The following is a 12,662-nucleotide window of genomic DNA, read 5'->3' as shown; positions in this document are numbered from 1 at the left end:
AGATGTTTGTGTGTTTATATATGTTCACACTACACGTCTTGTGCAGTTTTATTGTATTAATACTGTGGACACTTTTGTTGTCAAACGTTTAGTGGAACTGTAGTTACTGTGCTAGGACACCGGCATGAACTGACTTTATACAGCCACTAAAATCGTGACGTTAGTTCTGAGAAAAGCTCCAGCAACATTTGAGCGCAAACTTGGTTTGATATTTAGAAACGAATGCAATGAAATCCAGACATTTTAGGCATGCATTAAGTGTCCAAATAGTTTTTGGAGCCACTGTACATGCATGTCTACGGCTTCAGCGTATTTGTTTCTGTGTGAGGGTGTGTGTGAGCAGGTGATGTGGCCCTGGCCGGAAGGTCACTGAAAGCCGTCAGTTCCTTTTTCCTCTCCGGATATTCCCAGCATTCTCACAGCAACATCACCAGCCGTGAATTCTGAGAAACAGCGGGCAGGAAGCCTGGCAGAACTGCTGGGGACTTTGCTCTAACTTACATTGAGTACCAAACTGCCCGTATGCAGGATCAGCTTTATACGCCTGAACGTAATGCTTCAGTGTTGTTACAAGAACCATAAAACTGGCCACAGATCAGCAGTGAAATCAGATCAGCAGGCGGTTTCACACGACTAGAGCTGTTCAGAGGATCGCCTCCAGCAGACAACACTGACCTCTCCTGGACACCGTCAGTTGGGGAATCCAGGGGACATATTCAGTAAGAGGAAAATAGAGCACATCCCTAAAAGAAAATACATTTTAAATAAAATTGTTTCATTTAATTTAAATAAAATTGTTTCATTTAATTTAAATAAAATACATTTAATTTAAATAAAATAAGATACATTTTATTTTACTTTATTTAAATAAACAAAAGGTGAAGTTTTAGCTCAAAATACCCCCACAGATATTTTTATATAGCATGTTAAAGTTGTCACTTTTTGAGGGTGAGCAAAAACGCAGTTTTTGTGTCTGTCCCTTTAAATGCAAATGAGCTGCTGCTCCCAGCACAGAGGGCGGAGCTACAACAGCTTGTGTCCTTTTACCTCACACACACACGCACTGAACATTTCAAACACTTTTAGCCTTTTATGTTCAAACCGAAGTCATAAAGACGGAGAGACTCAAGAATAAGTGACAACATGTAGAAAACATTTCTGAATGGTTAGTTGATGATTTTATGTAGCTTATGTGTAGATATCTTCTAGTCATTGATTAGCATATTCTGTCTTGATAATCTATAAATCGTGTTCTGGGGGCGGGGTTTATGTCAATTTTAGGGTTCATGATGTCACTAACCCGGGAGGAATGTCGTGTAGTTCCTACCAGCCGTTTGTTGTAGTCCTTAAAAAGCTTTGCTTTGAACTTTGAGCGTTGTAACTTTGCAGGTGTTGTTTATGCTCAAACAGCAACATTACACACTAACTAAAGTTAGAAAAGTGAAATCATATTCAACCAAAATGTATAAAAATAAACTGCACAACCAGAAAATGTAACAGGTTTCTATTTATTGTGTTAATGTTGAAGTAAATGCCTTTTGGAAACAGATCCATGTTGCACTTTTCTGTTTTAAAACAAAGTAATGCTCCTTTCTTATTCACACCATTCTCAGTTCACAGTGAGAAACTCGTCGTCTCCTGCAAATGCAAAACAAATTTTTTTTTTTTTTACACAAGTATCACAATTTGAGCTACTGTTTACAGTTTTGGTAATAAGATAAATTATATTAATGAAATGTGTATTATTAATCCCCAGTGTAATGTGTGCGTCCTACCACTTCTCATCATGACTCCGCAATACTCCTCACACTCCTTCTGGCTGTAGAACTTGTTGCCGTTGCCATGGCAGCCTCCATATATGAAGGACACACACTTTCCCGCAGAAGAATCGAAGGCCCACAGGGGTGTGGATGCTTTACAAGGTCCAGCGTCCATAGGCAGTCTACAGGCAGCTAGATGGACAACACACAGTGTATATATTAGGACCACACCAAGATGAAGTGTGTGCTGGGTCACTATGGGCCTCTCAGCTGGGCCGTAATCCATCTTTGAATCACACACACACACACACACAACAGTCTCATAAACACGCACGCACACGCACACACACACACATTGATAAAACATTGTTTTGTATGTTTTTTAAGCCATTTTAATTACAAGGACTCAGGAAATGTCCTCTTTAACCACCTTTACGCTGTAATACCCATGGGATTATGCAAATTGGTGTCCTCATCAATCATATAAAGCACACACACACACACCCTCAGTGCGACAGCTCTGCAGACACTCCTTTTCTGTCACAAAGTTGTTCTGGTTCCCCATACAGCCTCCATAGATGAACATCTGACAGGTCATGATGGACGAGTTGTAATGGAAGCGATGTATCATCCCGAAGCACGGACCGGAATCTGGCTCGGACTTACATGATTCTACGCACACACACACACACACACACACACACACACACACACACACACACACACACACACACACACACACACACACACACACACACACACACACACACACACACACACACACACACACACACACACACACACACACACGTAATCAAAAGCAATATCAACAGTAATCAAAGCAATATCAAACTGTAGTCTTTAATCATAATGTAATTATACAAGAAACTATATTTTTCTATATCAAAGCAATGATCAGTGACTTTCATCATTCCTCACTCTGTGTTTTCTTTCTCGCGTGATAAAATAATGTGAAAACAATGTAAGATACACTAAGATTTTTGGTTTGAAAGAAATTAATACTTTTATTCAGCAAGGAAGCATTAAATAGCTCAAAAATGACAGTAAAGACATTTATAAAGTAGATATTTAAAAATTTCAAAAGCTATTCTTTTAAATGTTGTATTCATCAATCTTGAAAGAAATGCACCACAGTTTCCACAAAAATCAGCAAAACATTGATAATAATAATAAATGTTTCTTGAGCATCAAATCAGCATGAATATGATTGAATGATTCCTGAAGGATCATGAGACACTGGAGACTGGAGTAATGATGCTGAAAATTCAGCTTTGATCACAGGAATAAATTACAAAAGAAAACAGCTTTTATTAAATTGTAATAATATTTCACAACACTGAAGTTTTTACTGTATTTTTGATCAAATAAATACAGCCTTTAAAAAATTATTCTGAAAAAAAATAATGCACATAGAAAGGGAATCTTTTCTTCTTCTTCATAGTTTTATATGTTTTGAAGCCTGCCCAAATAAGCAAGACACATTTCCTCAATAACCATCCAATCAGGAAATATATTACAAAAAAGTATTTTGAACTGCATTAAAACATGTCTTTTTATGGCCTCAATAATTTGTGAATACTACTGACATATTTACCACTTACATATTAAATTAAATGGTTACCATCCAGTCACAAAACCTACAAATATACCCCAAAATAAATCATCTTTTTCTCTTATACATTGCTAAAAAAAAAGACTGACCCGGTCCTCTGAACATGGGCGTGTCGTCGCCCGATCCCTCCTCCGGGGGCGGCACAACCGCACTCCTCCTCGCCCTCTGCTGAGCCAGTCAGATAACAGCATCACTGGCTACACTTTATTTTACAGTACGTGTACTTGCAGTGTACTTACCCAATAACGTACTGGTAATATAAGGTAACTACATGGGTTGAGGTTAGATTTAGGGTTAGTGCATACTAGTGTCGGCCCAGATCCGGCACATGTGGATTCCACGCGTCCCAGATGTTGGCCGGATCTGGGCCGACACTATGTCGTATTTACATGCGGAACAGGACTGTAAAATAAAATGCTACCGGATTATTAACGAGTTAAACGAATAATTAATTTCTGTCATTATTTACTCACCCTAATGTTTCGCTTGTCTGTTAGTTAATGAATGGCTTCAGGTCACAAGCACTTTTACAGCGACCAGTAAATTGTTCAAATGTTATCAGGATTTAATTTTTTTTAATTAAGAGTACAATATTGATTGTTTATGCTGTAAGTATTGTTGAGATGTCTTGTGATGATGGCGAGCTCCTCACCTGGATCTGTGGCTCTGGTGTGGCCGGCTCGCCTGGGACACACTCCCCTGATGACACAGAAAGGACAAAAATAAAGACATGGTCGGAATAAAAGGAGTGTGTTTGGCACTGGTCCGCGTCACGAGGATACCTTTGTTCTTTTTGATAACTATAGTGTCGTCACTCATTCCCTGTTCAGCCACCAGAGTCTTGAAGTCCTCGATGAGAGTGGGCCGCAGTTGCATACTACGCCCTACAGGGGGAGCATAACTAGATCATTAGAGTTCACATGTGTTCAGAGTCAGACTGTCTATGTTCAGAACTGAACGCTAGCTTATTATTACTTACTGAACACAGTATTTTGTATATAATAATATCAGGCAGAATAATGAACGGTAGTTCTTCTGAATAAGTAATTACTTCACGACTAGTAAAAAGTTCTATGAATGCAATCCACATGTAGTACTACAGCCTCATGGGACACGGTGAATTCGGACACTACTCTTTTCTTACACTGCTTTTCAGATGTGGCCCACATCTGGCACATGTGGATCAGGGCCGACACTATTTTGCTGTCTCTGGGTTACTATATAGTACGGAAGTAAGCAATTTCGGGTGCAGCCCATTAAAACAGCAGTATGCCACGTTGTAGTCACATGACCACATATTGCATGTGAATGGCATTCATTTATGTGATGTAATTTAAACATACAGTAGTTATACAGGCCTATACAAGTTCTAAACAGACTAAACACACACACACACACACACACACACACACATAATGACTATGTAGTATGTTAGTATTCTATTTTGAACATAGTCATTGAACTTAAGTCAGAGTTTGAGTAGAAATAATAGATGAAATAGAAGGGTGTCTTAGGCTACTACACACACTTCTACTGTTTTCGTTTGGATGTTAGCGTTAGCATTTAGCTAAATTAATTGTTTGTTTCCATACATGTAACACATGTGGTGGCAACTTTGCCTCACATTCCTCGCTATTTTCTTCAACTGAAAGGCGAGTCATCAAACCATCACAAACCTTATCCTCCTGTGTGGGTATTAATACCAAATTTTTGTTTATATCCCCAGAAATAATTTATAATGCATGTCCATATTTGGCATGTTATTTTTTAAAGTAGGCCTACTTGATTTGAGGTAAAAAAAAGAAAAAGAAGGGAAGAAAAGGGTTGTTTTACCGTAGAGTTTCACAGATGTAGATTTTTCCCCGCCCGTTTTTTGTTTATACGTCACCACCAGCGCATACTCATCGTAGTTGGTGTGAACCACATACGTGTCCACGTCGGAGCTCCACTCTACAGGCCGAAAGACACCCAAACCACAGTCAGACAACAGTGACATGAACCGAGTGATTGACAGCTGTGGTGTTGTACCCACTGGCACTGTGGTAGTGAAATCTCCCAGGTGTTGTGGTCAGCTGATATTCTCCACTGATGGACTTACAGGTGCCATGTCTGCAAAACAGACGAATGATGCCGTCACACTGGGTCTCATGACACACAGACTGCTTTTGAAGGTGTGAAATAAAAGAAAGAGTTTCACACCCTGGCTGCATTGTTCCCTTGGTGTAATATTATTATTGTTAGTGGCATGAGTGTGTGTTACCTGAGGCCGATGCGGGTCATGCTGATGGTCTGAGTCGAGGCACTGGACTGCTGGAGATCCATCGAGCCGATGGACGCCTCTCCCTTGTGACGCTTCATCCAAGGGCACGTGGACGCCGTCGCAATCCCATACCATTTCCCCATGAACTTCCAGAGGTGGAGCGGAGGAGGTCAGAGGAGGAGACATTTAAAGGTCAGTTAGATCAGTGGATCTCAAACCTTTTGACTTCAGGTTACCTACTTTCTTGAGTAACTACACTGTAAGTACACCGTAAAATAAAGTGTAACCTTAACAATTTTCATGCTTGTTTTGTCTTATGGATTTTTGTTGAGGAATAATAATAAAATGATCTGCATATTCATAACAGGAATGAAAAGAAAAGTGTCAGCCAAATGAAATGGCAACACAACGTGGTGCAACGGGGCAAAATATTGCATAATTATTTACATGTTCTGCAATAGTCAGAAAGTGATTTAATGCAGATTTCACATTAAAACTGGTGGTAGATTAAATAAAAAATAAATAAAAAATTGTATAAAGTAACCAAATTAACTAAGACCTATAAAGTAATATTGCAATATAATATTTTTGTTTGTTTGTTTTGTTAGCAATACATTTCAACCAGACATTTTGCATAATGTTAGGTTGGTCGGCAGCACAAATGTTTTACATGTAAAAATTGTATACAATTATTATTATATTAATAAAATGAATTATTATTTTGGCTATTTCATGATTTGCTTAGCTTCTATTTGTTTCATATTATAAAATATTGTTTGTCATTTTTCAGGGTTTTTTTCTCAAAATATTTTAATTATTACAAAATGAAAGATTGCTAAAATCCAAATAACAAGTCTAATTTTAAACTGATTCATAATTTTTGGTTTCATATTTGTTTAATGTTTAAAAGGTAGTATGATTTTTCTCTAATAATATTTTATATTGTTACAATATAAAATATTAGTAGGCTAAAGTGCAACGAAACCTTTTAAACACACACACACACACACACACACACACACACACACACACACACACACACACACACACACACACACACACACACACACACACACACACACACACACACACACACACACACACACACACACACACACACACACACACACACACACACACACACACACACACACACACACACTACATTTAAAAGTGTTGTTCTAAAATTAGTGTCAATAAACAATAAGTTCCCATTGTGACACAGTGTGACTATTGGGGCATTTTGTCTCAAAAGTCCTTTTTCCCGACCAATAATGGTTGAAGTGTTCAATACATAATTTATATGTAATCAATGCATTTGAGTTTTTGTGTCTATATAGAAATCAACTATATCAAAACTGTAAAAATTATGAACACTTGTCCTGGTCATAAACAGTCTCTTAAACTTCCAAAAGGAAACACTTACCCGTTGTACATCAAAGTTCTCTTGGGTCTGGAGGACGGGCTCATCGGGCAGAGGCCCAGCATGCAACAGTCCCAGGAGGGGCAGCAGGAACACCAGAACAACATGCATCATTCTGTCTGTCTGGGATCCGAATGAAGTTCTGATCCCAAAGCCAGACGAGAACCACTCCATCCACAGGACATCGACCTGCAGGCCATGTGTGCAACACCTCCCCCAAAACCAGTCCAACAAAACAAATAGAACAAAGTTCTTCTTATCGGTCTATTGACTCCAACCTGTGCCTTTTTGTTTTGGCTGAAACTCTGACAAATCACATGATTCTGTTAAATAATGGAATAATAGACTATTTCTACAATTCAGTAGCCTATGTAAGAATCAGTTTTTTTTTGTTGAGTGACTTTTTAGAATTAATATGAATATATAAATATTGTCTGCTCTGCAACAAATAGGCTAACATACCCTCACAAAATTTGAAATTACAAATTACCAAACACATGTCACAAAAAGTGGCATGTTTAAAAGCTTGAGGCCGTCTATACACCACATATAAAATTCAAATTCGATGGCTCCAGATACTGTCTATGTCCAGACCACGTTGGCGCTCCCGCCATCTTGGAATGGTCAGCGTGTCGTCGTCACTCTATGGTCACTCACAGTGAGAATCAATGATGCCACAACATCACAGCTCCTGATTGGGAAACCGCCAAGATTTAAATGCCCGAAGAAAAGATAACATTTCACATGTGAGAATGTGTTGCTTTGTGTTTTTATCTGTATTTACTCAAAATTACAGTTTTTATTCTATGGTAACTTTTTAATGTTTTTACTCCTACTATAGTAACTTTTTATGTCATGTCAGCTGACGTGTTCGACTTGCTGTATTGTGTTAGTTTAACAAAATCATGTGCTGAAGTCTATTGCAGATATAGATATTCATACATGCGTTACTACGGTAGACGCACAGTCCACTTGCTCTCGAATGTTCACGGACCGGCTTTGACCGTTCCAATATGGCGGACGGCTTATGTATAGCGCGCGGTCAATAGAAACAGCCGCCAATGAAGCATTTATATATGGTGTACACTGGACACTACAAAGCGAACGTTGCACATGTTCTTCGTAATTAGCGCGAGGTTTTGAAGTAGGCTACGTCAGAAATAGAACGGCGTCACTAATGGGTTCTGTTTGCTTTTTTCGCGTCGCGCCGCTCGCGTCTGGAGTAGACACGGTAGGCTATATGATACAATCTTCAGCTCAAGAGATGTAGGCTACTGTAACTGTACACTAGCCTACACACATTAACATTCCCACATATTTACACATTAACTTTCATTTCTTATGCTAAACTATAATGACAGATGGGAATAACACAACGTGAAGAAAAACAATAGTATTTTATTTTTTTGCCAGCCAAGATTATCAGAGAAGTGACCTATTTCTTTATTTCCTCTCTTCTGTCTAGGTTGAATGTTTTGTCAGCTTTATAAGCACAGCAAACGAATGTCTTCAGTTACAGTTTTACAAACTGTCACAAACTGACATCATTTCGGCACATTAAGGTAAGGATGTGTGTCGTGTCCTCCAGTCCAGCTCTAAAAGGGATTAGGAACTGAAAGAGAGACACATCAAGCGTGATGAGAAACACTATGAAACATTTCCGAACTGAATACAAGTCAGGTTGTTAATGATGAGAAAATGGGGTTTGATAAACTAGATTAAATGCTCTCGCTTACCGAATTTCCTTAACAGTCTTCTAAAAAGAAAAGAAACAAAAATGAGAAATTTTGTGAGAATTTGGCTGAAAATACTACTATTTTAGACAATAAATGAACATTGAAATGGTCTGTGAAGAAAAGTTCAGTCACACATCGACGATCGCTTGTTGTTGAGCAAATATTTGTGTCACTGTCGTATATAGTCTTGAAAGAAAAAGTATTTGCTATTTGTCTCAATGTCTCACCGAGTTATGCTTGCAACAGACTTTGCGATTTCGGCAATCCTGTAAGATCATTAATTCCAATCACGACATTGATCTATATAGCCTAATAAACCTGACATGTATGTAGACTGTACAATGACACCAATTGACCCTTCGCAGGGAGCTTGATTGACAGGTGATCTGACCAACTATACTTCGCCATCTGCCATTTTGTCCGACAAATCAGTCAGGAGAGTTAGTAGATTAACATGGAAGGATTTGAACTTGAGAAGCGGAGTGTACTGACGCCTTTCCGCGGTTAAAACAACATTCCTGCTGATGTTCATTCATGTTTATTTGATGCTATAAATGAACTAGAAGAAAGAGATGATCGGTTCACGAGCAGCTTTAACTGAGGCGATCTGTCTCTGTCTCTTTAACTCTACAGCGATCTGTCACGACACATTAAAGAGCCACAAAACGGCATTTATTGTTCAAATTTCTTTTAAAAAATGAAAAATTTGAAAGGTGAGACTGTTTAATATGTTTAATATTAAAAGTAAGCTGGTCTGTCAGCGTCCTCTCTGCTCCACGATGTGTTTTTCTCTGCGTGAGAACATGGTGTGGCGTGAGAGCGGCGTAGTTTGTCGGGCATAGCGACAGTAACTAAGGGGGGCGGGTCTTTGCGAACGGTCAATTGAATCGTAGGCTACAAGTTAGAATAAAACGTCCTCAGCATATGTTAGAGGTAAACAAATAGAGCAAGATGAATCACACTTTGGCAAGTGAGTTTTTAATGTGCGGTGAAAAAAGAGAAGGAACGATAGAGATATGGACGCGGTCGTGGAGGGAAAGAGGCCAAGAACTAGGCATGCCAATCTCGCAAATGGACCTTGAGGTCAGTAGTTTTAAGTTTTAGTGTCATGTCGTGTTGATCAATTTGTAACGTCATACAATATGTGCCGGGCATTAGATATCAAACCAAGTGTCCTATATCAAATTTCCAAATACCCTTTGTCGTCAATTTGAACAGTTTTATTTCCTCTTTGTGAAATGCTTTGTTGGAAAAGTGTTCTTGTGCTGTTTCTTTAAAAGAAATGGTTTGGTGTGGTGTTGTTTGCTGCATTCAGACAGTTGTAAGTGTCCAGATGAAGTAAAGCGTGTCGTGTGAGTGATGTACCTGCTTTACCGGCGGCTGGTGGAGTCAGGATGGACTCTTTGGAGAATCCTCGAGCTGCGGCGTACGCTCTGAACTTCTCCATCACATCCGCCCTCAGCCTCTTAGTACGACCTACAGCCAAAGCACGGGCCGTGAGAACAAGTCAGAAGAACAAAAACACCCTCCCAAGATGCTTTATTTGAGAAGTTCATGCTGCTGTTAATCTCAGGCTCACCGTAAAGAGACACTTGTGTGAACTCCTTGTTGATCTTCTTGTGTTTGAGGACCAGCGCATATTCAGTGTAGTTGGTCTCCACCACCGTGACATCCTTCACCCTTCTGTGACCTTCAGATGACAGTGCAAAGCTGTAGTTTCTGATCAGACAAGCATTCTGCGGTGATGCCTCGTATCTGCGGCGGACTCACGAGTGCTGTAGTAGCTGAACACGCCGGGCACAGACGTCTTCTCATAAACGTAGACCGTACGCTGACAACCAGAAGACCTGCGTATGCAATCATCACAAGGTCTGAGTATAATCATATAATATTATACAATATCATTTTAGAAACTATTATTAACAACTTTTGAGATATGAGACAAAAATAATCACAGTGTGTGAATAAAATAAAAAATTAGGAACTATTCTTACTATGAGATCTGAGACAAGAAAATCACAGTGTGAATAAATTAAAATAAAGAAATAAAATAAATAAATATTAGGAACTATTAACTATGAGACAATAATAATCAAAGAGTGTGTGAATAAAATAAATCAATCATAATAATTAAAAAAAATATTAATGACTATTCTAATTAAGACAAGAATTATTACAGTGTCTGAATAATAAAAATAAATAAATAAAATATTAGGAACTATTATAACTATGAGATATTTGACAGCAAATTATCAGTGTGTGTGAATAAAATAAAATAAAAATATTAGGAATTATTCTAATTATGAGATATGAGACAAGAATGATCAGTGTCTGAATAATAATAATAAAATATATACAAATATTAGGGACTATTATAACTATGAGATATGAGACAATTATCAGTGTCTGAATAATACAATAAAGAAATTAAATATTAGGGACTATTCTAACTATATGAGATATGAGATAGAAATGATCACAGTGTGTGAATAAAATAAATAAAAATGACAAATAAAATTAAATATTAGGAATTTTTCTAATTATGAGATATGAGACAAGAATTATCACAGTGTGAATAAAATAAATAAAAGATTTGGAACTCTTCTATGAAATATGAGACAAGAATCATCACAGTGTGTGAATAAAATATTAAGAACTATTATAACTTCATTGTGAATCAAAACTAAAACAAAATGAATGTCCACGTTGTGTCTGTAATGTCAGTTTCTCAATATTAACTTGAAATAATAATGTATAAAAGCAATATCACAGTCTAATAGTGCTGTTGCTCTGAATATATTCAATTCTTAGTTGGGTGATTGTAAAATACATATTATGTGTAATTATTATTATTCTTTTAACCTGGTAAAATAAAGAATGAATGACTGATATGATATTGTCTGAACACGAGTGTCCCTCACTTCAGACTCCACATGGTCATGTTGACGTCCCCGTTCTCCTGTGGCTCCACTACGCCCATAGAGACGGTGAGTCTGGTCCTGTACGGCACAAAGCCTGGAGAGTCATAGGCCAGACCCACGCGGTACCACTTCCCTGCAAACTGACCAAACACAAGACAACACGCGTCACTGGAAAAAGAGCAGAAATATGAACCCAATGTCCATTCGGACAGGTCTCAAGAACCAACACTCTTCTCCATAAAGTCCCGTGAAGGACTTGGCAGAAGTCAGATGTTTGTGGTTGCAACACTGAGCGAGTGACCTTTGCCCTGAGCTCTGTTTGTCTGCACTGTCTCTGCGGTTAATGCAATCGCTGGCCCGGTAGAGCATTACCCTCCTCAACACATCCACAGCTGGTCCATGTCAGTGTTTCAGCCTTTAAAACAACAACTCCAACAACCCACACACATCCAGCTGTTCACATCCAAGACCACACCAGCCTGCTCTCACTCTCCAAGTTCTGATGCTAGTCCAGAAACTGCAGCATCACTATTACTGTCCTACGGATAAAGGCACGTCTCCAGAAACGTAAAGTTCTCACCCTCTGAAGGTCAAAGTTTTTCTGCGGCTGGACTCTGGCGTTGATGCCTGTCAGGAGCATCAGCAGAAAAATGGTCACCAAGGCGATCTTCATGGTTACGTTGTAGAGAAGAACACAGCCAGGGATTGTGGACTATTCAGTGTGCCAACCACATTAGCTCCGCCCCCTTCAACAATCCAGCCAATCACACGCAAGAACACACACCTCACAGAAGGCCCATTCATTGAAGGTCATGCTTGAAACTTAAAAATATGAACATTTCCAGCCCACAAAGTCATAATGTCCCTTTATGAATCTTTCTTAAAATGAAAACAGAAAAACAACAACACTCGAAAATACAAAGTTAATA

At 38.6% G+C, this 12,662-nt stretch overlaps 2 protein-coding genes across 7 annotated transcripts; both read right to left on the bottom strand.

Annotated features, from left to right (window-relative positions):
* Positions 1-1,494: 1,494 nt before the first annotated feature.
* Positions 1,495-7,714, bottom strand: ambp (alpha-1-microglobulin/bikunin precursor). 3 transcript variants are annotated; one of them, XM_079599865.1, is made up of 11 exons: positions 7,656-7,714; positions 7,080-7,287; positions 5,654-5,799; positions 5,426-5,502; positions 5,227-5,343; positions 4,176-4,277; positions 4,046-4,092; positions 3,483-3,561; positions 2,265-2,432; positions 1,776-1,952; positions 1,495-1,638 (listed from the first exon to the last, which is right to left on the bottom strand). In XM_079599865.1, exons 1-11 carry the CDS (start codon positions 7,688-7,690, stop codon positions 1,610-1,612), a joined length of 1,185 nt encoding a protein of 394 aa, XP_079455991.1. In that variant the 5' UTR covers positions 7,691-7,714; the 3' UTR covers positions 1,495-1,609. The 3 variants fall into 3 exon arrangements, with proteins under 3 accessions (XP_079455991.1, XP_079455992.1, XP_079455993.1); XM_079599866.1 differs by lacking the exon at positions 7,656-7,714 and having other exon boundaries at positions 7,080-7,240; XM_079599867.1 differs by lacking the exon at positions 7,656-7,714 and having other exon boundaries at positions 3,483-3,558; positions 7,080-7,240.
* Positions 7,715-8,454: 740 nt separating this feature from the next.
* Positions 8,455-12,472, bottom strand: ptgdsa (prostaglandin D2 synthase a). 4 transcript variants are annotated; one of them, XM_079599868.1, is made up of 7 exons: positions 12,314-12,472; positions 11,734-11,873; positions 10,583-10,659; positions 10,392-10,502; positions 10,178-10,288; positions 8,813-8,832; positions 8,455-8,688 (listed from the first exon to the last, which is right to left on the bottom strand). In XM_079599868.1, exons 1-6 carry the CDS (start codon positions 12,404-12,406, stop codon positions 8,822-8,824), a joined length of 543 nt encoding a protein of 180 aa, XP_079455994.1. In that variant the 5' UTR covers positions 12,407-12,472; the 3' UTR covers positions 8,455-8,688; positions 8,813-8,821. The 4 variants fall into 4 exon arrangements, with proteins under 4 accessions (XP_079455994.1, XP_079455995.1, XP_079455996.1 ...); XM_079599869.1 differs by having other exon boundaries at positions 8,813-8,829; XM_079599870.1 differs by having other exon boundaries at positions 10,187-10,288.
* Positions 12,473-12,662: the final 190 nt, after the last annotated feature.

Source organism: Phoxinus phoxinus, assembly GCF_949152265.1.
Source record: "Phoxinus phoxinus genome assembly, chromosome: 23".
In the NCBI taxonomy this organism is placed as follows: Eukaryota; Metazoa; Chordata; class Actinopteri; order Cypriniformes; family Leuciscidae; genus Phoxinus; species Phoxinus phoxinus.
The sequence above is the reverse complement of the archived record's forward strand: the minus strand, read 5'-3'. Positions and strand labels throughout refer to the sequence as shown.

What these genes read in the sequence shown, in the direction of transcription:
- ambp (XM_079599865.1), bottom strand. Translation starts at nt 7,690, where the DNA reads ATGGCGGGAGCGCCAACGTGGTCTGGACATAGACA. An exon ending in ATGACCCGCATCGGCCTCAG is followed by an intron (nt 5,503 to 5,653) that starts GTAACACACACT and finishes TCTGTTTTGCAG; the next exon opens with ACATGGCACCTGTAAGTCCA. An exon ending in AGTTATCAAAAAGAACAAAG is followed by an intron (nt 4,093 to 4,175) that starts GTATCCTCGTGA and finishes CTGTGTCATCAG; the next exon opens with GGGAGTGTGTCCCAGGCGAG.
- ptgdsa (XM_079599868.1), bottom strand. Translation starts at nt 12,406, where the DNA reads ATGAAGATCGCCTTGGTGACCATTTTTCTGCTGATGCTCCTGACAGGC. An exon ending in AAAACTTTGACCTTCAGAGG is followed by an intron (nt 11,874 to 12,313) that starts GTGAGAACTTTA and finishes GTGTTTGGTCAG; the next exon opens with TTTGCAGGGAAGTGGTACCG. An exon ending in GTTCAGCTACTACAGCACTC is followed by an intron (nt 10,503 to 10,582) that starts GTGAGTCCGCCG and finishes TGTCATCTGAAG; the next exon opens with GTCACAGAAGGGTGAAGGAT.